The 27,545-nt window shown below is 39.7% G+C and overlaps 1 protein-coding gene across 3 annotated transcripts in view; it reads right to left on the bottom strand.

Moving 5' to 3' along the window:
- NAV2 (neuron navigator 2) overlaps nucleotides 1-27,545 on the bottom strand; it is a 234,526-nt gene that overhangs the window by 129,688 nt on the left and 77,293 nt on the right. For 2 of the 3 annotated variants that reach the window (XM_050897833.1, XM_050897831.1), the window contains exons 4-6: nucleotides 15,199-15,271; nucleotides 7,325-7,592; nucleotides 2,318-2,475 (exon numbers count right to left, since the gene is read on the bottom strand). In XM_050897833.1, coding sequence (XP_050753790.1) covers nucleotides 2,318-2,475; nucleotides 7,325-7,592; nucleotides 15,199-15,271 — 499 coding nt within the window. Of the gene's footprint in view, nucleotides 1-2,317; nucleotides 2,476-5,719; nucleotides 5,789-7,324; nucleotides 7,593-15,198; nucleotides 15,272-27,545 lie in introns of all 3 variants that reach the window. The other variant, XM_050897832.1, reaches the window with a different exon arrangement.

Below are 27,545 nucleotides of genomic sequence, written 5' to 3'. Positions count from 1 at the left end.
ACCGGGTAAAGAGATGAAAATTTACCAAGACTGGCACACAACACAGTCATGTAAGTCTCATTTCCTTAGGCAAAATACAGGATATGGGTCAGAAAACTTGAATTGTCTTAGTACTTTGACAATAAACTTTGTCTGGCAACGTTACAATTAACTTAAAATAAGCCAAAAATTTGTCAGACCAACTGCTTTTGTTTCTCATGGATGCAGACCAACTTTGTGTCATGATTATATTTTTAAGTAAAGTTCAACTTACATAAGCCCTCTTTTTTTTTAAGACCATAATTTATGACTGGAAATTTTGACCAGAGCAAAATTCTGAGTATTTAATGCAACTTATGTACGCTGTCAACCTAAAAACCAACCTCGTTTCTTTCATTCATTTGTAATATTCATAGGAAGCAGATAATCTTGTATGCTTCTTCAGCACCCAGTTTATCTTTCTGAAGAGATGGGTTACAATGAGGAATGAGGGTTCACAGAACTGTCTGCCTAAAAGCAGTTGATATTTAAGTTACTCAGTTGACAAATTATTGTTATTTCTCTGTATGAGAGGACTTTTTAAAATTTTCTTCTTTTTTTTTTTTTTTTTTTTTTAAGACTGAAACCAGTACTTTACTTCCCTTATTTAGTAATCTCAGTAAACTGAGAAAAAGCCAAGATAGTTCAAGTTCTCTCTTCAATGCAGCCTAACAGCACACCACCCATACGCAGGTAGGGATCATCTAGCCAACCAACACGTGCTTCGGGACGAGACACATCCCACACTGCATCTCCCCAATCCACTAGTTATGGGACATGAGCAAAAGAGGAGAGTATTGACAGGGAGGAGGCAGAGGGAGACTGGGGAGATATTACACAGGAGAACAAGGTTTCATCACTTCTACTTACATGCCATAACTTGTCAGCTTGTTCTTTTAACTGAAAGCCAGATCTAATTCAGATTTAGAGATGACTATTACATGCTGATGTTACAGTTAAATCATTACTGTTTACATAGTGTGCCTTCTAAAATAGTAAGCATGGATTTACCAAGGTAGAATGTTGCTAATTTATTAGCATATTATGTTAATACATTATATTATATTATAATTATAATAATTATATTATTCAGCTGTGAATTTAATTTTCTTCTTATACTAGGTCTGATCAGGGTGATTCAGAATGTCCCTGGAGGATGCTGAGGACCCTCCATTGCCATCATCACAAGATGAGGTTTTGGGCTGTAATGGCTAGATGGGGTAACACATTCCAAAATCTAATGACATGCAGTCATAGGACAACAGTTTCTAGAGAAGGAAAAACACAAGTTTCTGAAAAGAAAGAAGCATGAGAACCACAGGCAAGTTGAACCAGACCAGTATTTTTCCCTCAAGCAAAATCTTCATTACTGTTAATAGAAGTTCTGCACGGACAACAAGGAGACTTGAGCCTAAAGGGCGCGACTGCTAAGTCACTGCAAGAAGATCGTACTGAAATCCAATGCCCATCTATCTTCGTAAGCGCAATGACTTTGTTAAGGATACAGAATTAGCTGCCAGCCTACGCCAACAATTTGACCGTATCAGACTAGAGTGATTTGCTCAGTTCTCACCAGCCACCTCCCCCAAAACTCGACTGGTAAATGCTGCATTATAGAGCTCAGAGCTACAAACTCAAGCTAATGAATGCCGTCAGATTACCAGCTTAGCGAATGGACACAAAGTCAGTAAATGTCATTCAAAAAAGCACCACTTCAGACAGAACACGGTACTTAGCCTTTCTGATGCACTGCCATAGACACAGTTTCACTGCAACATTTCCAGAACTATAACATGTTCCTGCCTTCAAACCCTACGCTATACGATTCTTGAAATTAGATTTAAATCATGTACTTTTGTAACTTAAAGGATCTTCCACAATAGTGAAGGAAAGGAAAGCAAATGGTACTATTTATCGTATAAAAACATTGAAGAAATCTTCAGTGGTCATTTTCCATTCCTGTCAAACTACTCGTCAAAATGTCTTATTTTTTGATTAATTCACTCCCCCTTATCTGTGCTTGAAGCAAAATGAAAAAACACGTTTCACCAGTGCCAGTTTTTCTTGAAGCTATTTTTTGCATGTACCTTCAGGACAGCAAGTCACAACTTCAGTTATATTAAAGGAGGACTACACCTTTTTCAAGAAAAGCCAGCTGGTTTTTTGATTGTAAATGTCATGTTTACAACATACAGCTTTGAGAGAGTCCAGCTTCTGGAGCTTAATGGAAAATTCAATTTCCCCCGAACGAAGCCACTATTAAGAAAAATCTGAGGATGCCAAAATCTCAAGCGCTTACCTTTGTCATTGCTACTTGTTGGTGTTGGTGGGGCAAGTCCAGGCTTAGATTTGTCGTAATTGTTAAAGCTCTGGCTGCGTCGATTGTTGGCACTAATAGAACCACGAGCTTTGGCCTCACTGCCTGCAGCGGACACCCTCGTGGTGGGGCCTGGAAGTCTGATGAAAGAATTACAATACGATTAAATGTATTTTAAAAGCAGTCTGGGAAAGAAACTATGGAATACCATGCATAAGCTGAAAAGAAAAGGATCAATACCACAAGTATATACTCGTAAGGGTCTTTGTTCTTTTATAAGAACAAATCAAAAAATCATCCTAAATGAAAAATATATGTCAAACAAGCTACAGTCTGAATTGTTTTACATCAGAAAAAACCCTGAACCGAAATTATCGGTCACTTGCCATAAATCTTGTGAATCAGAAATAGTTGCAAGTAAATTCAGTGGAGCAATATCACCGGTACAAGGTTAAGACTAAGTGAGACACTACTGTTCTTCAACCAGATTGCTGGACGCTTTATTATATGCTAGACACATAAGGGCTAGCCTTACTTTGGAAATAACAATGAGACAGAACACGGCTGCCTTTTCTCTTGTAGAGAAGTACATCACATCTCTTCTTCGAAAGCTACAAAGCCTAGCAGCCAAGCCCAGCGAAACTTCAACTTGGTTTAATTATTTGAGCTTATAAAAATCACACAAAGCTTAAGTGCCCTGTCTTAGGGTAACCACATTATCAGTGAGCTGGTATAAGCCTCTGGTTTAAACTGGGTCAATCTCTTCCAGCATTTCCTTACCGTAGCCTGTATTTACAAGATTTAGCTGTTTACCTAGAAAAAAATGTAGTTAGGATTCTGGAGTAAGTAGACAGGGAGGGATACTACTTTCATGCTTTTCAGGCAAAAGGGGAGGTGGAAGACTTTTCTAAAAAGCCTGACAATTAGGAAAGCCACTGGCATCACATCTCAGAACAGTATGTGTGCTTGAGTCCTTCAAAGTCAAAGTTCATACATAAAGTCTCCATGTTTGTACTGCATTTTGTGCACTGATGAGCACACATTTCTACATTCCAAATAGATGAAATATTAAAAATTGAAAGATTTGGTAGTTGCTCAAAATGCATACTGAAGAGACTTAGCGAAACAGCTCACTGGTTTGAAAAGAAAGGACGTCACATTAAAGACTAAAAGAAAGCACCAGTTCATGTCACCTACTGTAGCACTGAAAGGGACCGCTCTTTGCCGTCTTTGTATTTTCTGTATGGTAGAATCTCTTTAAAACTTCTTTATATAAAACACAAAAATCTAACTGTCTTAAATAACTTGTGCCAATAACAGGCTACAATGAAGAAGTCTCAGTTGTCAGAGAGAATGGGGATGCAACCGACCAAATCACCATTGTGCCTCTGGGAAGGAAGAGAAGCCAGGAAGGAGTCCAGCAGGGCTTCCTAAATAAACTGACTTTTCCAAGACTAGTGAAGAGATAGGAAATATGAAAAGAAACATGAAGAAAAAGAGCAAAAATGTCAGCAGCTGCATGCACATGCTTTCAAAGCTCAAAAGAGGATAAGACATAAGGGCATCATTCAAATACAAAACCAAAAATTAATTTACAAGCTCAAACCACCACAGATCTGGCAGCAGCACATCATGGTTCTGAGGTTGACTTTGCTGAAGCCTTTTAAATGAGTCCCTCAATTTATCCAGCCTTTTTTAACACTGGGGGGTGCTAGAAAGTTGTACGTACTCATCATTCCGACAAGGTGTAAATGAGAACATCCGAGAGATGCTTCATCCACTGTAGAGGAGACTACGTGGGAAGAAGCAGAGGCAAACCAGGGACAAATGCTGTTCTTGAGAACTTGGAAGCCACCAAGACAAGAAAGCTCATTAAGAGTTTGTTTTGCTTAATAGGCAACGAGCTAGGTTTCCTACAGGTAGGAAGGATGCACAAGATACCTCAGCTGAAACACTGTGTGTTTATCACCTCGCAGTGATAAAACATTGCGAGTACGGTCCAACCACCGCAGGAAGGCTACTAGAGCCCCCGTACTGGGAGGGGAGTTTTCCAGCAGGGTTTGGCAGGAGGGGAGGGATAATGTTCTTGTACCGATGGGTAAGAAAAGGCCCCCCCCACATGCCCACGCAGGTTTTGCAAATCTGTCACATTTTAAAGTAAATAAAGCTACTCAAACCATGTGACCACTCAAGAAGTGACAAGTTTTCGATTCAAGTCAGTATTGGCACTGCCAATAAAAACATACAGAGAATAAAAAAAATACGTGCTAAAAACACTCTTGAAGAAGATACCATTTCTCTTAAGACTTTTTTTTCCCCCCTGTAGTTTCACTGACTGATTTTAAGCCCCTGCTTTTGGTATTAGGCCAAGATATTTCACAGCAGTGCCTGTGAAATCTAGGGGAAAAAAACAGCTTCAGGGAGATGTTTCTAGCTTCTTGGTATGAGAGACAAGGTACTGAGCTCGGAGAATACTCTCCACTACTGCACTTCAGCACCTCTTCTAGGCAAACACGAACTGTCAAGCCATAATTATGATCAAGAGAGAACAGGAAAAGGAAATATGGGACATTTTAACAGGGGTTATACTGCAGACCTTCACTGTTGTCATAAAAGAAATAAGATGGGGAAAATAAATCCAAATTATACAGCAGAACTAACAATCTATATACACTTGCCAAGCTGAATAAAAATCGTAAGTAATAGTTCACAAGCTTAGCAAAAATGGTATAGTTTACCAGTGTATAACTATATAAAAATTCCTATTAAAACTTTTTAATATATAATAGTAGTAAGAGTAAACATGATTAATAACCACATTAATAACACAGCAACCCTTATGATCACTGAGATAAGATGGTCACATGAGCTGGCATGCAAGTCATGCTGGGATTCAGGAAAAAAATAGACTGAAATACCTATTAATCATTTTTAGGGAGAGTAGATGTGCTCAGCTTCAGAGCACTGGGCAGTGCAGGAGCTCTGACGAGACAGACCCACACGGTGCCGTTTGGGCTCACACGGTTCACATGATGCTCCACTTACTAGCTAAGACAATAGCCTGATACTCGTCGTTTCAATAATGCAGATCTAAATACAACAAATACATATGCGTACAGTGGGGAGAGAACTCCCAGAACCATGTTTTGTTCTCAAAAGCAAAAGCTCATAAGGACAAGAAAACCAAATTATTTTCTTGCGGGCCAGAATGCATTCCACACCTTGAAAAAAAAGAAAAAAAATTAAAATCCATCTAACACTTCCAGGTTTCAGCTGTTTGTAAAACGCCTAGTTACAAACTATTTCAACAGGATCCCTAAACATGCATCCAGAAATACTGCAAAAGGATTAATCATGCTTTGCAGAAGATGAAGATATGCTAACCTAGAAGACTTTTTCTGACCAAGAGTGAATCGGATGATTTTGCTTTGAGATGAGTCCCTGGGAGATGCACTGTATGACAGGAAAGAAAAAGCGGAAGATAACATTGAACAAAGAAACTTTTTTTTTTTTTAAGACACTGAACTTAGTAACTAGCTTTAGGGAGGAAAGAGTTTTTATCAATTTCACAGGAAAAAAAAGCTTCTTGCCTAACTATAACTTTATGTCAAAACTTCTAAAATCTGAAATGAATTAATTTTTACAGAGTAATGAACATGCAATTCTGCATGCAAACCCCAACTTTATTACTCCTTTCTTTCTCAATCTTCTATTATATGTATTTTTCTGCAGAATGTGAGCAATTTCACTTTAATATATATCAAGAAAACATGACATTTAAGACCTTCAGGTTAGATACTTTTAAATTATTTGAAACCCAGCACAATCCACACAATGGACTGAAAATATCAAAGCAATATCCAAATGGTCCCATGCATTTCTGCATGTTTTTGACAGAAAAGTCGCAGAAATATGTTCAAAAACATCTTTGTTTTACAGTAATTATTCCCTGTACAAGTTTATACATGCTGTAGCAACACTACATTTTTCAATTATACAAAAATATTGTTTACACCCAAAATGAGCATGATTCATGAAGAAAGACATAAGCAAAAACCAAATAAGCTCTCAGTAGCCTCACTTGGAAGGCCTCATTCAAACTGTTCATATCCCTCATAAAGCAGCACTTAAGCTAGTGTTCACCTTCATATGTGTTATTTTAACACAAATAAGCCGTAACTTGAGATTAAAAAAAAAAAAAAGCCTTCATACTTTAGTAATTGTCCAAATAAGGCTTCAGCCTTTAATCCTGCCCACTTATCCCCACTAAAACCCTCACCCTCTTAGCAGTGGAAGGGTCAGACAAGCAGAAGGCTGTACATGCATTCATGGTGGTGGTACTGCCTTCATAAATTGCTTTTATTCTAACCTGGAAAGAGCATTCCTAGGATTAAAGACATTCAAGGAACAAAGACTCCCTCTGCTTATCTGTATTCTGATCTAGGAGCGCCAACAAACACCAATTGTGAAAATTATATTTCGTGTAAGCCAGGAGCATATTATTTTTGACCAATAAGCCTAGATTTGATTTTGACTGTCCCCAGCTGTGATGAGCTCTATTTCTTCTACCACTGTCAGAGCCTTCCACTCCTTAGGACTGAAATTCTTGTAAACTGAGAACCGAAGTTGGTTTTCACGTGCCCAAAGTATATATTCTGTAATGGCAACAAATTACGTGCTTTGCAAGTAGCAAGAAGCAAAAGGAATACTGAGAAAAACATCCTTATAAAATACTGTGGTTACTTGGTCTAGCAGGTATTTTACACCCATTGGACTGCATATTTCCCACACTGAGAACATATTTAAGCACATCTGTTTTGATTTCCAAAGGCGTGAATTCAATTGCTACCGAGCATTCCATTTCCAACACACTCTTTATTTTAGAGTAGAACTAAAGAAAGAAGTTTCTTTGGCTTTTGAAGACCTTTAACAAGAAGAAAAAAAGAAATAAACAACGAAAAAACCCCAACGTAAAGGAAATTTCCCCACCTGGACTGCATTTCTGGTTGTGCTTTGAACTGATGTTGCGCAGCTTGCGGGGGCTGTTGGCACGGAGTCTGGAGCGAAGCTGGTACCTGCTGCTGCGGTACCCCGACCTGGCACTGGGATGGAGGCCCTGCTTGCTGGGATACTGGGGGAGGTTGCTGGGACGGATGGTGTTGCGGTTGCTGTTTCTGTGGCTGCTGTTGCTGTTGCTTGTATCGAGATAAACTGAAGAAAAGGCCCAAGATGGCCTTTAGATTCCCATTCCTGATTTCTGTAAGGCAATGTTCAGAAGTCACTCATCAGCCACCAGTCGTTGTTTCTCTCCGACAGTACAGCGGGTCAGCCGCTACCCTCTTCATAACACCATCTGAACTCAGTTCCTTTAGGATATGACAGGCTTTCTGTACATCTAATCGGCATTACAGCTGATTACCAGTGAGCACCAACTAGAAATACATAACTAATTTCTCCCCTGCGGTGACTGCACGATGTCTCGCATTTCTGCTATAGTCTGTGTGTTAATGCCAGTGTGCTTAAAAAGATAGTTCCTTTAAATAGTTCCCTTAAACTAAAGTAACTAAAAAAACCAAAACAAAAACCCCACAACAACAAGTGTTTTAACAACAGCACACGGTAAATGATTTCTCAGTCCTAAATGTGCATGCGGAGCAGAAACTACTCAGTTATCACACAGTATTATATCATTTCTGGAATATCAGACTAATTGTTTCCACTAAGAAATCTGATGCAAGTTTTGCACTAGAAAATATGATTATTGGGTGAAATAGCTGTATTAAAACAGATAACTACCAGTTTGATACTATCACAAGCCAATAAAGAATGGATACGCAAGGTACCTAAAGATAGCTTGACAGAGAATGAATAAACATTTCAATTCCTAAAAGTCACTCTGTTCTTCTATGCAATATCAAATGTGAAAATGTAAAAACAAACAAAACCACAAAGATAAAGACGTGTATCAGAACATGCAGTTAACTGCTGTACCATCATTAATAGGCAAGAGCGCCAATTCAGTCTTGCAGACAACCTTAATACTGTGCCGTGACTTAATTATTTAGCATGTTTAATTTCCTAAATTAAAAAAGTGAATTAAAAAAAGCTACATCAAACAGCCAAACTTTTGCATGCACTATATAGACCACTTAAACTAATAAAACTTACTGTTGCCCTATGCTTTTAAATCCCTCTACGTGGATTAGTGCAAGGGGGGAAAAAAAAGGACATATGGCAAGACAGTGGCCAAGCACAAAGGTGAGAACCAGAATTTTAATTTCTGTTCCCAGTTCTGGCTGAAAGGTTGCTCTGACTTGGTAATGGGCCCTGCTCTATCCTTTATTCCCTCTCCCAGCCAGATTTCTGCTCACATTGCTCATCTTTGCTGTGTAACAAGCTTCTGTTCTTAACCCCAAGCTCTTTAACCAGCAAATCTCAGGCTCACAGCTTAAAAATTTTGCTCCCCTTTCTATACCAGCTTCCAGCTTTGGTCTCTTTGTCTATCTGTGCCTCAGTCTACCTTTTCTTCCTAGCCACTAATCTAATTTACTTTCTTCCTTAATTTTGTTTTGGCCCATGCCCATCTCCTCAGAGACTCCTAGACCTTATCTAAGTGGTCCTGGTCATCACCCAGACCCAGGATATTCCTTTCCTTTCCTCTCCTACTTCTTGACTGAATTTCCCTACCCATTTTTTCCTCCCTGCAGTCTGGCCCCTCCACCAGTGCTCTCTCCCATCACTGCCCCCATTCCCTTGTTTAAATGATTATGAATCCCAGGGCCCTTGAGCAGCCATCTTCTGTCTGTCTTTGTTTTCTTAGCCAATTTTAGTCTCTTTCTGGTCAGTGGGGTCCCAATGAATCCTGCCTGTTTCCACTTTTCCCAGTCCACTCCTGCTCCCATGTAGTGTCATGCCACAAATCCAGCCTTCTCCCACTGCCATCAGCATCTGCATCAGGCAGGTTCCTTCTCTCATCTGCCTGTGTTTAGCTAGGGAGGACAGGGATGGAAGTAGACAATAAAGTAAAACAGACACAAAAGACTGCAAAACACAGTAAAAAGGATCTCCTTATCTTCAATAAAGAACTCCAATTACTCATGGGAATTGTGAGGAAAGTAGCACTTAATCACAGGCCGAAGCATAACTAAACAGACCCAGAGGCACTGGGAAGCTTAACTGCACAAATACGGGCCAGAAGATAAATGAAATTACCATGGGTCTGCATGTTTAGACTTAGCAAAGCTATACGCAATTGGAAACGAGGACTTGATTTCCATGTGAAGTGAGAGGCGATTATAACGATAACCCACCTAAAACTTGTTGCTTTCTATGGCTGGCTGTCTTCTGCTGTATTTATCAGAAGAGCAACCTGCTTTTGACATTTTTCTAAGGTGACGAAAAAATAATAATCAAAAGAAAAACACCTTTAATGACTTTCAAAAGAAGCAGTCTCTTTCCCTCTGGATTTTAAGCAAAATATTTCAAAGGGGACTTTCAGAGGTAGTTCTGTTTGTCTTATCTTGAAGATAGACTGAGGTAATTTGCCTGGCAGTTTGCCCCTGCACTTTGTACAAAAAGAGTATTTCAAAAGTACTTCAACCTCACTGTTCTCTGCCCATCAGTGCAGTCTCAACTGCTTCCTGCTTTAAGTCCCCTCCAGTCCATGCGTCAGCTTAAATATGCATATTAACTTAGATAAGGACAAGCATGTCACCCACCCATTTTAAATTTGGAGCCAAAAATGACTCATCTTGTATATTGGAAACAAACACTCTAGACATTTGAGAGGAAACTGGAATTTGGTTTTCAGAGAATCCCCACAAATCTATCCTTTGGAAATTTCCATCCTGGAATATCTCTGTTGCTGCTTGTTTCCCCTACAGCTGGAACTTCCAGCACTGCAGCTTGCCAATCATCCTTATCTGTCTTCACAAAAATACACTGGACTCAGTGGAAATTGGAAAAAAAAAAAAAAAAAAATCAGTTCAGGACAAAGAAAAGGTAAAGAAAAGAAAGGCCTGCTGGACAGATTACTAGAGAAAATGTCATTATCTGATTCCTCTAACACTTGTGAATGAAGTTTCTGCAAATCATAAACTACTCATTGCGTACAGGATACAGATTCAAAGCAAACCAATGAAGAAGAAGAAAAATGGTCTATCACTTTTACTTAGTCAAGCTTGTTTGCATCTGCTTCTGTAAAGCTTATTTTGTATCTGATTCTGTAAAGCACATGGGACTAGAAAAACCAGAACTATTTTACATGGACTAGACTCGTTAGGCAAACTGGCTAGCAGGAGTATAAATTAAGAATCACTGCACATTCCTCAGCTTGCACCTATCCTGCCAGAAAATAGGGCTGTCATATATACGCACTATTCACCCCTAAAGATAGTGGGTGTCTGCTTCTGTCACTTTGCACTAGCCTCTTACGGTTGACCACTGAGGGATTCTGCATGCAGTCCCCATCAACCCTTCTTAGTTCATTTACGAGGTGAGGCAAGATGGTCTGCTGAACAGAACAAAATGAAAAAAAAAAGCAAGAAATTCTGTCCACGGTGAATGATGGGAGAGGAGAGAAAGGGCCAAAATAACTACAAGCAGGTCTGAATTTAAGACAAAATGTTGAGAAGCAGATATACTCCACAGTTGATCCAGGACACATCACGAAGTACAGAGAGACTCCACCTCAGTCAGCACATGCTCTAGGCTGACGGGGCTCTAAGCTGACTTTAGGGATCCAAAGCTACCAAAACAGCTCTGGGATGAACTTTGTAGACTCTACTGAGGAATGTGATCTGAATATGAACAGTACTGGGAATTTCAAAGAAACGAGGAAGGGAAATGCAAGAAGGAATTAATTCCCACCACACACACCAGATCTGCAGGTATTTTTTGATAATTAAAGAGTAATTTTTTGAAGACTGTACTTATCTGTACTCAGTGTGGTATCATCAAAATCTGGCATCATGGTAAGTGCCCTACTCAGGTATGCTCAGAATAGCGCTGTGGGATATTTGTGCTGCAGAAACAAAAATTCCACCTTGACACTGGAAAGGACCTAAAGGACCTAAAATGGATGAACTGCAGTACTGCGGAGTGTGTACACTGAAATTCATTTACCTACAGAAGCGTGAATGTCATTTCAGAGGCAAAAGTCTAAGCTGAATTGTGGTTGTTCCAAAGTCTAGCGAGATGTTTTCTTTCACCACTTCATGGTTTCATGATTTGTTCAGCTGATCGTTATCCAGCTAATCTGTTACCCAGAAGAGGTGCAGCTGCTATCTAGGACATCAACTTGAGTTTCTACTGCACATTTATGTTCTCCATAATCTTCAAAATCTTGGCAGCGAGGAGATATCGTGTGAAGGAGGGCAAGCTTAGCTGGGCCGCTGCAATTCCACGAGTCTAAAACCCAGCTCGGTGTGGAAACAAGTTTAAGAGCACAGGTATGGAGAGACAGCTCAAAGTGACGGGCAATAAAAAACTGCAGCAAGAAGAGAAAAGAATTTTCCAGCATCCCCACAGTTTTCTTTAATAACTACAAGTGGAGATTTTAGGATTTAAAAATCTTTGAGAAGGGAATGCCTTTTTGGCTCCATGTTGCTAGGGAAGGGGACCTGTCTCTAGCATAGCATGGTCATCATCAGTGACTGCAGATCCATAGCATCTTCACTGCATAAATCCATTAAAAAACCACGCTAAGTGGCATGCACATATCAAAGCAGGGTTTTTTAATACTGGAAGGATATGACACATGAAGTCCCAAATTATTTCAACATTTAGGAGTCATCCAAATTCCAGTTTTGAATCATTAACTTCCCTCAACGCTAAAACTGCACTATTGAAAAATACGTGTTCTCAAGCAACCCAGGAGAGACTTTGATGTTTATTCCCATTTGGAAGCAATCACAATCTTCTCCTTCCTCCTAGATGAGGATCTGCCAGTGAAGTAAACAAAGTTATTTGCAGTTGACCTAGCAGGTCTTGGCAACTTGTGCAGAAACACTGGCTTGTTTGGTTACGGCACTCTTCATTTTAAGTGATTTGTGTTCTCTCTTGTTCAGTTTCCCCGTCCTTCCTCAGCTCAGTTAAGGAGTGACTAAGAACAGAAATTGAATTTATTGTTGAATTCAAGTCCTTTAACGTCATTTTATAAAAAATGTTCCTTCCCTCCCCCTCTCTAGCTGCCACTTTTCCTTCAATGTTAGTGGTGGAGCCAGTAAATGGTCTTAATCATACGCTGGCAGCAAACATTACTGGTCTCTTCTTAGCTTCCGTATGAGTTAATATGTTAATTCCTAGACAGTGTAAAAGAAAGGAAGAAATACAAAATCAGCGAAGCCACGGGATAACCTTTATCCTGCTGAGTCTGACTTGTGATTTGGCGGGAGAGCAATGAACATTAATCGTGCTGTCCCTTCCCCAGTGTGAACAACACTACACTGCCAACTTTGCACACCCAGACAGTTTTCTCATCAACTAATTGCTATTTTTCTTAGATTTTGCATTGTATCAAGACAGGTAAATAACGTAAAATTTATTACATTTTTACAATATTTACATATCACGTCAAGGTCGGAATTGGCTTTTACAACGGACTCAGTAGCATTTTCTTTGTAACCATTTCCTGGTAAACAAACTTTCTGACGTTAGAAGTTTTAGCTCATACTTTCTCTTCTTGACATGAGAATCCTTCTGATTGTAACTGAGCTATCGAGGCATATAATGCAGGCAGTACTTGGGCTGACCATATTAAAGCTTCTCTTTGGAGGAAAATATTTGGTGTTCTAACCCAGCTTAAGGATACACCACAGAAAAAGACAGCTAACGTTCAGCCTCCTCTTCTCCTACTAGCTGTGGTATATTCAGGTTAGAACAACATGTACTAAATATCTGCTACTTTGCTTTCCACCCTTACAAAACACCTCACAATTAGTGAAATTACATTTCAAACGCACATTTGAAGTGGCTTGTAAGATCTCATAGATGAGGAGGAGGTAGGAGGCTTCCTTTTGAGGACAGCAAGGAATTTTTTAAGCTATTTTCCAAATTGTCAAAACATAATTTTAAATTATAATGTTTAATAACAGAGTTTTTTAAATAATAGCTTTAATTTTATAGTAATTTTATAAAAGTTTTTCTATTCTTCTGATTTTTTTTAATGTCATGTACATATATAAAACCTGCGTACACGACGGTTTCACCATAAAGTTCATCCACAGCAGTTATCTGGCATGCCTTTCACAAACATCATTTACCATCAACAAGGGAAAGTGTGTTTCAGCTAAGACTTCAAATCACGATCGTAAAGTGCGTGGTGCTGGGATTTGGATTTGGGACTGAAACAGTGCTGATAAGGCACCAGCGTTTTGGCTATTGCTGAGCAATACTTGCACAGTGTCAAGGCTTTCTCTTTTTCCCACCCTGCCTTCCCCCCGGTGTGCAGGCTGGGGGTGGGCAAGAAGCTGGGAGGGGACACAGCCGGGACAGCTGACCCCAGCTGACCAAAGGGATATCCCACGCCATATGACATCACGCTCAGTGATAAAAATTGAGGGGAGTGGTGGGAAGATGTTGGGGAGGTAGCTGTTGCTTGGAAACTGGCTGGGCATCTGTGTGCTTGTGGGAGGTGGTGAGTGATTGCCTTTGCATCGCTTGTTTTGGTTTTTTCTTCCTCTTTCCTTCACTCATTAGACTATCTTTATCTTGACCCATGTGTTTTCTCACTTTTGCTCTTCCTATGCTCTCCCCCATACTGCGAGGAGTGAGCGAGCAGCCGTGTGACACTCAGCTGCTGGCCGGGGTCAGCCCACCACACCTACACATCCTTTCTTGCCTTCCTTGTTTGAGCTATAGGATTCCTTCAGAGGAATAAAACATAGCTTTAAACATACAGGCAATTAAGTTATTCACACACAAGTAACAGTACATGCATGATTTGATGCTATAACCTTCTCCTCAAAACTAAGTTTGCAAAGAGACTTAGTCACCAAATCTAACTTGAAGTCTCACCTGATGATGCCACACATTCCACTATTTGTTCTGTGAAGCACTGAAGGAGATGTCATATAATATATTCAAAGTTTGCCTTACCAGCTACTGAACCCAATTGCTTTTCCAGCATATTTCAATAAAAATACAAGTGAAATCTGGTGCTGAGGATGACAGAAATCCATTTGATCTCTTAATAAGACAACAGTTAAACAGCTTCTGAGCCAACAAGTACCATACATCCTGACAGGTATCACGCACTGGCATAAAGGAACATAGTACGCTGAGTTCTGTTTGGGTTTCAGAAAAATTCTGGTGCTCTTCAAAAGCAGAGTGATTAATTAGAGGTCAAAATGTCTTTTTCTTTTTTGTTTTGGTTCAAAACACTCGGATTTTATTGTTTTGTGCATTTGGAAATAAACTTTAAAAAAAAAATCTTTCTTTAAAAAAGAAAAGAAAGCAAGATACTTCTTCAGGTAAGAGAATAACTGAAGAATGAGGAAATAAATTTCTCTCTCAAAAGGCAAACAACTGCCAGCAGGTCACTTTAAATATCTGTAAAATCCACACTCTGATCAATGTGCCAATTATAGAACTTAGATGAGAAATTTCTGGTTTTTAACAGAAAGAAACAAAGAAGTGACTGAATTCTAATTTGGTCTCATTGATTATTTTTACAAGTCAGCTGTGTGGAGATTAGATATATATTTTACCTACCTTTCATACTGAGATGGGGGGGAAGTAAAGACTGTCAAAAGTTTAAATTATTCATATTAATCTTCCATTACACTCCATGTTCTGGTTACAATCACAAGCAGTAATTCAGGTTCCTCATTTAAAATGAAATTTTAAACAACCAATTGACTCACCTTCTGCTGATAGCCCCTGTATGTTAATTCCCTTAGCAGCCAAGAAACTCAGGCATGCGTCTATGTTTTCAATCTGTTCAAGAACAAACAAACAAACAAAAGAGAGACACAAAAAGAAAATGCATTGTAGTAATTGTTTACTTTCATCTCCCACCACCCTTGATTGCACTCAGTCTTTGTGTCACATAAAAAGTCCCTTTGCTCATTACGTGGAAACCATAATATGAAACCTCCTCAGTTACTAAGGTCCTAAATTGATTATTACGTGGGTCAGGACTTTCTGTTATTTGTACTTGCATGAAGCAAGTTAGTTAATACTCTAACCACGAAAAAGGATCACTACGTTTCTTACTGAAGGGTCAAGGATGTTATGCCAGGATTTTTAACCTACGATAAGTATAACAAACATGAAACCGAAAATAAACATGGAGGCCACATTTGCTTGAGAAGGCAGATTGCCACTTGCTCTTAAGTTGACAGCTGGCAAAAGTTTCCAGCCACAAAAGCAGTCAAATATAAAACCTGTAACTGGAAACCCCAGCTGGAATCCAAAAAACGGTCACTCGCGACATCCTCCGCGTGTCAGAAATGACAAGCAACTCCGGTTGCACACTGTGGGGCAAATCCTGCCCTTCAGAGAGGTGGTACAACAGCATTAAATTGCACGGGATAAAATGAATTTTGACCAGGTAGGGTCTTCTGCACAACAGATCTGACTGTTAGTGACTACAGCTGCCATATACAGACTGGACTCAAATCCTACCTAACAAAGTGAACTCCAGAAAGGTTGGACAAGTTAGGCATTTCTTCCCCCATATCTCAACATCACAATACACATCTTGCAGTAGCTTCATGCCTAGTCTCCCACCAAGCTACCACAAAAGCTCTGCTGTCACATTCACAAGATGCAGAGAGATGCCAGCCCCCCCCCCCCCCCCCCCAGACCACAGCACTTCTATGCAGAAGCCTAAGCTTAGACACCTCGAGAAGCTGCAAGGAACAACATTTTAGGAAATATCATGTTTCGTGTGTGGTTACACAGAAGACTTTTGGATAATACCATTGAGCAATGTTTTAGTTTATCATGGTAATCACTAAGTGATAAAATAGGCTCTCCATGTTTGAATATCTTGCAAACATTAGTTTATTAATTCCCAAAACACTGCAACCAAACACTGCTTCCACTTTATAGATAAGGAAGCAGACAGACACCAAGCCCCACACTTGCTCTCATGTAACTACCTTTCTTCTGTGAAGTCTGGATACATCAAAAAGGAACGGGAGAGATCCAGCTTCCCTCTCAGCTCCTGCCTGCCCTTGAAAAAATATATAAGTGAGGGCTGTGTGGCATTCTGGAGGCTGAGCTCCCAGCACCTGACTTGCGCTTCCCGTCCTTCTCAAAGTAATAAAAAAGTACAAGGGAAGCTGCCAGAAAACCTCCAGCATGGATTTATCTCAAGGTACTTTCACTTATTGTCTATAAACATAACAATAAAAACATTCTCTTCTATCACGGGGAAAAAAAAAAAGTTATTGGCATTACCTAACTGTGATTTCAATGATTATAAACACTGATATACTCAAAACTTTTATCAACCTCATCATACTTTGAGATATACTATATCAAAGTATACAAAGTATATAGTATACTTTGAGTATACTATATACTTCCAAACCCAGATAGATACCAAAGAATACATTTCCTGCAATGTTCAGACCTTAAAGCTTGTAGCAGGGTGCAGTTCAAAGGTTCATTTATCCACAGTTCAATATGATACAACAGTCAATCTCTACCTGTTTCCTTCCTCAGTGTTCAACAACCCTTTCAAGTTTTCAACATGGCTCTGTTATCGAGGTGATTTGGGACTTTGCCAGAAAGCCAAAGTTCATCTTTCAAGAACAAACACCACACAAAAGCATCATTCCACTTCCACCACCTGTATTTAACAAGTCTTCATCATTCCAAGAACACTTCCAGCCTTCCACAGATGTGGGTAGGTTTCTCCTCTCCTAATAAGGGGGATTACTGAGGTTAGTGAGTAAAGATAAGCAATATCTCATCTCCACTCCAGATTTGGAGTCGTAGAAACTCAAAGCAGCTCTTTCAGTCCTGTTTTGCTTCTCTTCCCAAGTCCCTCATCTTTGCTCAAACTCTCCCTTAGGACAGAGTGACCACAGGACTAAAATTTACTTCTGCGTAGCAAGTTCCTCATCTGTGCCCTCATTCTTGGTGCTACATAGTAGTCCTTGCTGACTTCCTAATCTCATGCTCATCGCAGGTCGAAATCAGGGTCGAGAAGCCCCCTTTAAAATCGCTGCCACCTCTTCCCTGGGACAAAGCCACCGTTTTTGCTGAGCATTTTAGCCTCTTAATTAAGATATACCACTTGCGTCCCCAGATTAACGGATGATCCCCATCGGAGCACTAATGCTTGAGGCTGAGTGACCTGGCCCTCACTGCCATATAAAAGGACAGATAGGCTACCTTGCTGTACCAGTTGTAACGCCTGGCTAAAGGCTGTGAGAAACAGGGGCTTTTTGGTGCTATATTGACACGGAAAAAAAAATGAGGAAAAAAAATGGAGTAATACAAAATGCAGAAAAAAGATTACAGGACATGGACTGTCAAAAATCTATGATGCATTACAGTCAAGAACTCCTAAGAATCAGATCATCATAGAAAGAGGAAAATATCCTATTTCAGTACTTAAAACCGGGCATGATGAAATAAAATGGTAATAACAGAGGCTTGCAAAAGCAAATCTCTTACATTCAGAAAATAAAGTACTACGATAAGATCCTAAGGGGATGTACAGCATCGCACGTACAAGGAATTCACTAAAAAAATACAAATGAAGGACAAAAAAGCATCAATGATTCCGTTAAGATTTACGCAGTATCATCTGTGATACTAACAACGTTACATGGCGGAGTGACAGCAATGTGAAGCATTAGTTGATTTTGAAGGAAAAATAGAGCCCAAAAAGGAAAGCAGAAAGAAATCTGGGGAAATTCAAGAAGAAAGTGAAACACAGAATGCAGGTCTATAGCTGAAATGATTAAAACTTAGTGTTGATAGAAATTCAGGGTGCTTCCCACACAATGACTGGCTGATGGCCCACATAGAAGTGATTTGTGAACTGCTATCTAGCTCCGGTGGAAAAGGGCTCACGTTCACTTGGCACTCTGGAGTCTCATAAGAGGCAAAAGCCCTGAATGCTCGACCTGGGAGCTGTCTTCTACCCCCCCGAGGTGTCGAGAATGAAAACAGCGATGTTGGGATGCGTAAGGGAAGCAATCACTGACTTTTCCTGTTGTAAAAACCAAAGATAAGAAAGCTATTCAAATCTTCATATGCCAAACAGCTTAAGGCGTGAATACTATTTTGTGGCCACTGGCCTGAGTGAATAACCCTCAGCTTGGCGGAATTAGTCTAATGCATCAGAAATCACGTTGCTTATTTAAAGAGAAGCATTTTCAACAGCGTAATATTTAATGGATTTGACCTATAAAAGCTCCAGGGAAGGATTCTGTCTCTAGCCCCTGCTGTATTAACATAAGAACTAACTATTTATAATCTGTAAATATTGCTTTATGGAGAAAGATCCCCTAGTGTATACAGGGTTGGAGATAGCAAGCTATTCTGAAGCAGTAGCACGGTAGTTAGACTAGTTAGATGTGTGTACCTAGGATAGAAGTGAAGTTCCTGGATAGATCTCAGCTAAGCAAAGACCTAGTGACCCTGCGTCATGGTGACTTCCAACACAAAGTACAGCTGCCTCCTTGAAATTACAGTATTCAGCAGCAAATCGTCACTGAGACTCTACAGGCCCCTTCTTGGCCAAGTCCACGTATTGCTTAAACCCTTTAAGCAGATGTGAAAAGACTGGATTTGCCAAAGGGGAGTGTATATTTTCTTTTTCACTGTGAGCTACAATTGTTTTTTGGCTGACAATTCTGATTTCTCATTTGCTTTGCCAGCAACGTTTAACACAGCAGAAGCAAAGCAGGAAAGATGGCAGTTGGATGCTCTCATTTCCCGCCTACCCAAAAGAGGGGAAAGTTGTGCAAAAGGAGAAGGAAAACCAAGGACAGATATCCACAGTGATTATCTCACTCGGACGCATAACGTCAGTGTCCAAAACTGAGCCTTGCCTTGTCGTACTTCCTGGCCAAAAGCATCAAATGAATTCGCAATTTTAACTGCCGCATATAAACCATTTCAGGTATAGCCAACTATCAAAGCGCACTATCAGTCCCAGACCCTATATGACAGGTATTTATTCTGAAATGCTCCTCAAGGCCAACCAAGGACTGCTGAGCCCATACCTGAGGGGCTGCCCGCCTCCGGGGGCTCCTCCTCCTTTCTTATAATTAGGAGATGATATGAAAAATAAAAACCCATAGAATTAAACGTCTGTTCAGACATAACATATCAAGTGTCACAACTCCCGTTCTCATATTCACAGAGGCAAAAGGCATGTTTCAGTCAGCTACCTCAAAACTTCCTCTTAACGTGAATCTCTGGGTGGCGTTTGCTACCTGGCAAGATGGGAGCAGAAGGCATCATGGCTAAGAAGTATTGCACATGCATAACTTTCAAACACCAGACCAGCAGCAGTTGCTTTGTTACACCAGTAAGACCATCAGCCTGTTGCAGGAAAAGCAGGATTAAAAGCTAGTGGTCACACATATTTACTGATTTCTAAGTACTTTTGTGAAGGACATCACTGAATATCATCGTTTTCATTCCCACCAGACCTGCACACTCCTCGTTCCTTCCTAGCTTTTACACATATGAAACTCAAGTACACACAAATTTAACAGTTTCATTGAATTCCTACGTGTGGATCAGAATACATTTATTTAATTCTCATTCCACTATTACTTTCCCAGCTATATTACTCAGATTTCCCTCTATTCTCAAACGTACCTTACAGTAATTACGCATTTCCAACAACACTGGCCACCAGACCCACACAAGTTTTTGCACTTCTCATATAACAACAATTTCAATTTCTATTCTTCTCAGTGCTAGAAAGCAAAGGAGCTAGGAAACATGCCCTGGCCTGTATGAGCAGAATAGGACACACCAGAAAACAAACCAAAATAAAACAAATATCCTCAGCCTGTAGGCTGTACATGGAAACCCATACGTGGGCACTGATATATGTTGAACGTTGACTATAATAGACAAAGACTTGAAAATGAAAACTGTCTACAGCCAAAGCTGCCCATCCAACTCTGCCAAGTCAAATACACAGGCTAAATTATAATTAGTGCTGCCCTTGTGACAGATACAGATGTTTTTCTCAAACAAAAATCACAGTTAAACTTACTGTAGGTTCCTTCACTTAGAAACCATGGGAAGTTTCTCATGTTATGATGCAAGACCTCTGCTCCCAACTTTTACACTGATAGATGTGGCGTTTTTATGAGCTTATCCAGAAAACCCACTACTTATATTGAAACCAGTGCTTTCCATTTAACTTGAGGCTCCATGTTATGGCCAGTATATTAGTTTTCAAAGGAGGAAAGAGAAGATTGATTTCATGTGAAATTTTTTAAAGTTTCACAAAGCCTTATGCAATATTCCAGCTGACTTCACATACAATGTATAAACAAGGCAAGAGCCTAACATAAGCTGTTTTCAGCAAGCTGTTTCTTAAGGCAAAATGTACTCCTTGTTGTATTTTCAGATCAAGCTTTTACACTCAGTATCTTTCTATCATAAAGTTTAGGAAGAGCCTTAAAATCTTAAGTCATTACATTGAAAATCCTTAAAACTCTGGAGGAGTTTGGGGGGTGTGGGGGGTGTGTGTTCTCCTCTCAAATAATGTCTCATTTGCACTATTTCCTAAACGTAATTATACATAAGAAATACCAAGGCAAAATTGCAAATTCCATTTTCCCCAGACAGATATAAATACTGACTATTATTGCTCTGTTTAAAATACATCTTCATTAGTAGTCATCCCAATCAAAATGTATCTTTTTTTTAAAGAAAATAATACATTGCTCCAAGTGTGCATATGCTGCTCCTGACTATTTGGATAAAAATGTGTCTCAAAATCAAGTTTCAGGATTTTGACAGAACTTGGTGGATATCTCAGAAATGAAATAACAGATGTAATGTAAGGGAAAATGAAGCTAATCCATATTCTGAAGCCAGGTTGTAACAGATCTAGCCACAGAAACAAAAATCTATTATCATGGGTACACTGTTTTCACATGTATGTGAAGAGTTGACCCTCTCTGTTACAATCGCATTATTTTGGGTTTTGAAAGAAAAGGACAGTTTGGGCACTAACCTAAGGCTGGAGAACTAGCCTCAGCCTCATCTCTTGCATCCCCTTCTCTGTGACCCTGGGTAAAACCTTAGCTTTCCTGTGCCTCAGCTCTTCCTCTGGAAATAATGGGACAAACAGCATTTCTCTACTTTACAATATGCTGTTAATATTCAATATTCACTCACAACATGCCTAATATAAATAGAAATGAGGGCAGTAAGCACCACAGAGAAAGCTCCGATTGATGATGGCCAAGATTTCTAATCACATCAAAGAGCATCCAAAGGGCATTCTTGTATTGTGAATGGTTTCAGGCAATCCTGCGCAAGGCTTGCCAAAGCTAATCTGGTCTGAGAGGCAGATGGAAGGGATGTAGAAATTTTCCTAGGTTATTTTGAAATTCAGCTTTTCAGGGTTCTTTCAGGTTTATTTACTCAAAACTGAAACTTTCCTATGGAGGAAAAAAAAAAGTAAAGGGTAATTTCTTTGAAAAATATCCCTGGAAATATTATTTTTGGATCAGCTTTTCAGGATCAGGCCTTAAATATATTTGAAAAGTTGAAGTGGATAATCTGTGCGTAATCTGAAAACTTGAAGCATACTAAATTACGATTTGTTAAGCAACAACAAGTTCAACTTTGCAAAACAAATATCCACAGAGTATCCTGCCTCTGGAGAATCGTTAATTTAGGCTATAGATGAAACTCTTCGCTGGTCTCAGTAGACACTTGACTAGATTTTAGCACATACCACACTAACTGTACATTATTGGCACTAAATCTCTGCTTATGTATAACTGAAGACAGGAACAGATGGGGAGAAACCATGGCTGTGCTCAGTAAATACATAACGATGAGGGTAGCCAGTCCCATGGATGCTTCATTTCCACCTTCTCTGGTTGGTCGCAGGAGACCCTTTTCTATCTGGGGCTTCCACGCTGAAAGTTATGTTTCTAGTGCTGTGCAGTTGGGATTAAATGTAAAATATGATCAGTAGCCAGTGAAGATGGACTTCTTCCCAAAACATCCTTGAATTCTACATAAAACAATATTTTTAAAAGAGCATAAATGCTTAAAAGGAAGGACTGACGCTAAAACCACTCAATGCAGTAAGCACTGGCTCTTGTACACTGTTGTATTTCCTCAAATACTAGCTCAAGTGTTGAAGGCTCTGTAGATCATTAACTTGAATTTGCAGCAGGAAGTCAGAATTTAACGAAACTCATGCAGAAAGAACTACACAGAACATTTTATCACAAACAGCTTTTAGCTCAGAAAAAAGTTTCGTATTAATACTGCTGCACTCTATTAAATGATTAATTATAAAAATAAAACAACCTACCACTCAAAAATTTATTTTAAGTAATGCAAGTAAATTACAGGTTCTCAGTTGTTGCAAGTGAGATGACAGTACACCAGCAAAGGATCTGGTTTCATTTATTCAAATACACACAAGTAAAGAAGTAGTAGTGGTCACCTCACGGCTGTGTCATGTGAAGGACCTCTTGCAATACAGTCGTTGACAGTTGTTCGCTTCTAAAAAAGATCCATGGGAAGGGACCTACCGCCGCAGCCCGTTCCCAGGCGCAGCGTACCCTCTCCGTCTTGGCTGACGTGCATACATATGTCTCGAGGCCTGAGGGTCACAGCTTCACCTGTTCCCAACGGATTTATTCCGGTGGCTGGAAGGACACCAACACATATGTGCCCCCTCCTTCCTTGCACCTGGATCCTGGACAACATCTCCTACTGAAATTCTCCTGCATAATTGCCTAAGACAAGTGCAATAGTACTGTTTAAATATATAAAAATAATCCTACATAAAAACCAAAAGAACAAAGTTTTCTGGATATGTATTACCTTCACAGAGTCATTAATTAAAACAGCCATTATCACACAGTTACAGTGTATAAGCAATGGCTGGAAGTCAAAGATTTATGACAAGACACAGACAAAAAGTTTATTTCTCTGGGCTGCATAATCGTTTGTAAAAGCTATGATCTGTTTCAAGTATTCAAGGGTGAAGAGCTTAGTATTATATATCCTATAAAAAGAAACAAAGATCTAGGCACCAGAAGAAATTGCCATACAAACAACTTTAATTCTTACATCACAAACCTGACAGAGAAATTTGTCATATTCTTGTTTAATATATAGGTTCACTCTACTGTTTCTAAACAGTGCAGCAGACAGTGAGGTTTCTGTTGAGAAAGCAAAGTAACAATGCACAACTCAGAAACCAGAATTAAACTATGTAAACATGAGCAGATACCTTTTGTTATCAACCTAAGCTTTAAACTTGGGTTACTGTGATTTTGCTGCCATTTTGGAACACTACAAAGTTTTCTTCATAGCCAGCGTTCAGAAAAAGAATTAATCAATTTCCCAAAAAGGAGAAGAATAATTGCATTTTTACTTCCACCTGTCCTCTAATCAACTTAACCTTTTTTCCTTAGTTCGAAAAGGTTCAGATAACAACCCTGAATAAAAACCATAATTCATCCCCGACAGACTCCACACAAAATTTAGTCTGAGCACAATTTTTGCTCATGGTACCAAATTCAACACCAACAGAATCTCCATGAAGTTAACACAATCTGCTGCACCTAGTACGGCCTCAGCAAGAATGCAGTTTCATATGTTGCATATGCCCTAACACGCAGGCGTGGGAAGTTAAAGACTGTCATCCATGATTCCCTATTTTTCCCCATTTATGCAAAACATAGCAAGAAGCTATGCGTTCACAAAGTATTGCATAAAAGGTATATTTATGTAATAATTTTACATAAATAATAGGCATGGCAAAAAATTATTTTTCTAGACTTTGGTGCAGGTGTAAATACATGAGTGAAAGATACAGAGATCTCCACATACTTATGTGGAACGACCCTGGGCCCTTAATGCATTTGCTGTTTCATGTATTTAGTCCTCACGGGGGGTAGAACCATAGGTATTTAAAAAGTGTTAATTCAGCTTAAATTAACAGTTAAATAAATGATTAAATAGAATCTAATTCTATCTTTATAGTTAAGCTCACATCTTCCAGTTCTTCCATAAAAATTACTTTTTAAGTCAGTTCTCTTTCGCTCTTTATCAAACCTCACACTGTTCCAGAGACAGACGATGTCTAAGTTCTTGCATCACTGTATAGGGCAAAGAATTGGAGCACACCATCGGGGACCACGAAGACGATCCCGTACGGAAATGAGAGACTGTCATCAGCAATGCCTCCAAAGGCACCACATACCCAATGGCCAGAACAGCATGCACAGACGGCCTTATCTCCCATCTCCGCACACGGAAGAGTTTTGGAAGCCTTTCCCTCCAGAAATTAAACAAATATCTGTTTATTGACACTTTATCATGCCTTATGGCAGGGAGATGTATATATTGGCCTTTCCCAATCCAGTCTAGCTCTATTTATCATGTTATTTTCTATGTAGGATGATGGCAGGGGTGAGAGGGCGGCTTGTGGTTTTATTTAGACTGCAAGCTCTGCAACACAGAAACCTATGATCCCACCACGCCTGTCTCACGGATAACAATACACAAATGCCAAGCATAATAGCTTAACAACAGTCTGGATCTCTGGGAAAAAATAGAGACAGTAAAACGAATCTTACCTAGGAGCAATAGTAATCATAAAGTGAGGAAGAAGGACATCTAAGTACAAGCAACCTGGCAGGTCACCTCTGTAGTACATCATTCTTGTCTACATGACAACACGGGTTCATACATGATCAACAGAAACCCAGGAAGCTTAGAGAAAATGCTTTAAACATTCCTAAACTCAATATTTGGCCAAGTGCCTCCACAGGCAGTTGAAGGAGCTAAGCTGGTGTCTGCCACTGGCCAGTCTGGCACGGCTCCGAGTAACATCTTCCCCTCCAGCTAACCTTCAGCTGTGAGGAAACATACCACGAGTTAGGGCCAAAAGATACCCATTTGTTACTATAGTAACATTAAAACAGATTAAATTTCTAAACATATACTGACAGTAAAATACAAACTCCCCAAGCAAAGCAGGGGGAATGCTCACCAGAAGACGGAAAAGTTCCCTTTACTACATTGCTCAGAATAACCTCGGAGTAGGATTACTTGAAAAAAATATGGCTATATTTAACCACTGGGATATGTTTCCAAAAATCCTACGCTAGGAATTTGCAGAGGAAAAACATGCTTGTGATGCTTTTGATCTTCCCGGCGGAGCTGCTCCCCTGAATTAGCAGCACATGCCCAGGCAGCAGAGTCCTCCTCGGCGTTGGGGAACAGGCGGCCCGTCGACCAGACTTCAGCCCCACCAGCCCGGAGGGGTTTGGACCAACAGCCTTACAGATTTATTGCACCTAGCTATGGCAACGTTTAGACAACATCGGGTGTATAAAAATGCTCAAAATGTTTACAGGAGCAGGTTAAAGTGGATGCCTGCTCTTGAAGAGCAAAGATAAAATTATTTTCCATGAGAAAAATACAAGCAACTACGAATATTTAATTCTTTTTTTTTTTTTAAATACAGCTTCCTTTTTTAGTTATTTGTACAAAACACATAGCTAGCTGCTCGGGTGATGCAGATGGTTTCAGCTTGTATTATTCCTGCCAACCAACTCATTAATATGTACCCAGCTATACCCTTTAAGTATGGGCCATGTCACACCAGCATTCACATTTATTATTTCAATTCATTAACCTGTTCTTTGAGAAAAAGAACACAGAAATATGTATAGCATGTGCCATACACACAAACAGTAACGAAGACTTCAACATCCCATGCATCTTTTTGCCAATAAAAAAAAAGATTCATAGAGCAGGGGCCGGAGCTGGCAAGGGTCACACTGAGGAGGGAAGTGGACACCCGGCTCTAACAACTGAATTAAAACTCTCAGGACGGCTCACTTCAAAACCAGGGTCCCTACCAGGCTGGAGAATTTCCAAACAAACTTGTTCTTTGACTTTGGGTGTCACATACACAGAACAGCTCATTTTCAGAATACAAGAAATCAGCCAAATATTAAAATAATAGTCAAATTGCTATCACTGGAATGAGGTTTCCTTGCAAATGAAGTCATCATATTGAAAACATGGCCTTCATCTCGACTTTCATAAAGTCCTTGGGAAGAAATGCAGGCTCTCACCCATGTTGCAGTACAAGATTCTTTATGTTTGCAAGACAAACAGCAGTAGAAAGACTGAGCAGTACTGTTTTACTAGTACAGCTTGATATCTGCATCAGAAAGAGATGGTTCTTGAAAAACTTCTGGTCAACACGAAAAAAATAAATACTTCCTTTTTGTTATTTGATAACACAGATACTTATATACACAAAGTGATCATCCTCAAAAATAATAAAACCCAACCACAAACCCACATGAGAACCACAGTTATTTCCTCCTCTATTTATAGGAGGGAACTGTGATGTTGGTTCAGCCTACATGCCTTTCTGTTGCTCCAAATTCTTGTCTTGGGTCTCCCACAACTTCCCCAGGCTTAGCATGGGAAGATGAAAGAGTCTGCTCTATCCACCTACAGATTCCCCCATCCTCTTCCCTTCAGCACTGACAGCTTTGCTACCGCTCCACTGCTTCAGGCTTCAGTAACAAGGGTAACACGCTATCGCTTCTCAGACTTTCACACCTAACATTCTAGTTCTTTCTAGAGTATCATAATCTGTGATTTTTTTTTTTTTATTTTATTTTGAACCTTGGAAAAAATAAATTTATTTTCTCATTAGTCTCTTCTCACACTTTTTTCTTAAATATATATAGAGATATGTCTTATCTCTTTCCAATGCCACATTCAGTATTTCTTACCTTTACATTCAAGGTGGAAAAAACCTCTACCTCTCCTATAAGACACCTTGCTGCTACTTCTTTTATCCCTTCTTCCAGTCCCATCTTCAGTCGTGTTTCAACTGTTGCCTGTGTCTGCCAACATACCACTTCACTGGCAAGTAGCTCCTCTCTTCTTTGTCTTCAGGTCCACGTTGTCAAAATTAACTTTCTTTACCTGTCTGCCTCCCCAGTCACTTCTAGTCTAGCTGATATGGATCTTCTCTTGCCTT

This window comes from Gymnogyps californianus, chromosome 5, assembly GCF_018139145.2.
Source record: "Gymnogyps californianus isolate 813 chromosome 5, ASM1813914v2, whole genome shotgun sequence".
NCBI classification, from domain to species: Eukaryota; Metazoa; Chordata; class Aves; order Accipitriformes; family Cathartidae; genus Gymnogyps; species Gymnogyps californianus.
The sequence above is the reverse complement of the archived record's forward strand: the minus strand, read 5'-3'. Positions and strand labels throughout refer to the sequence as shown.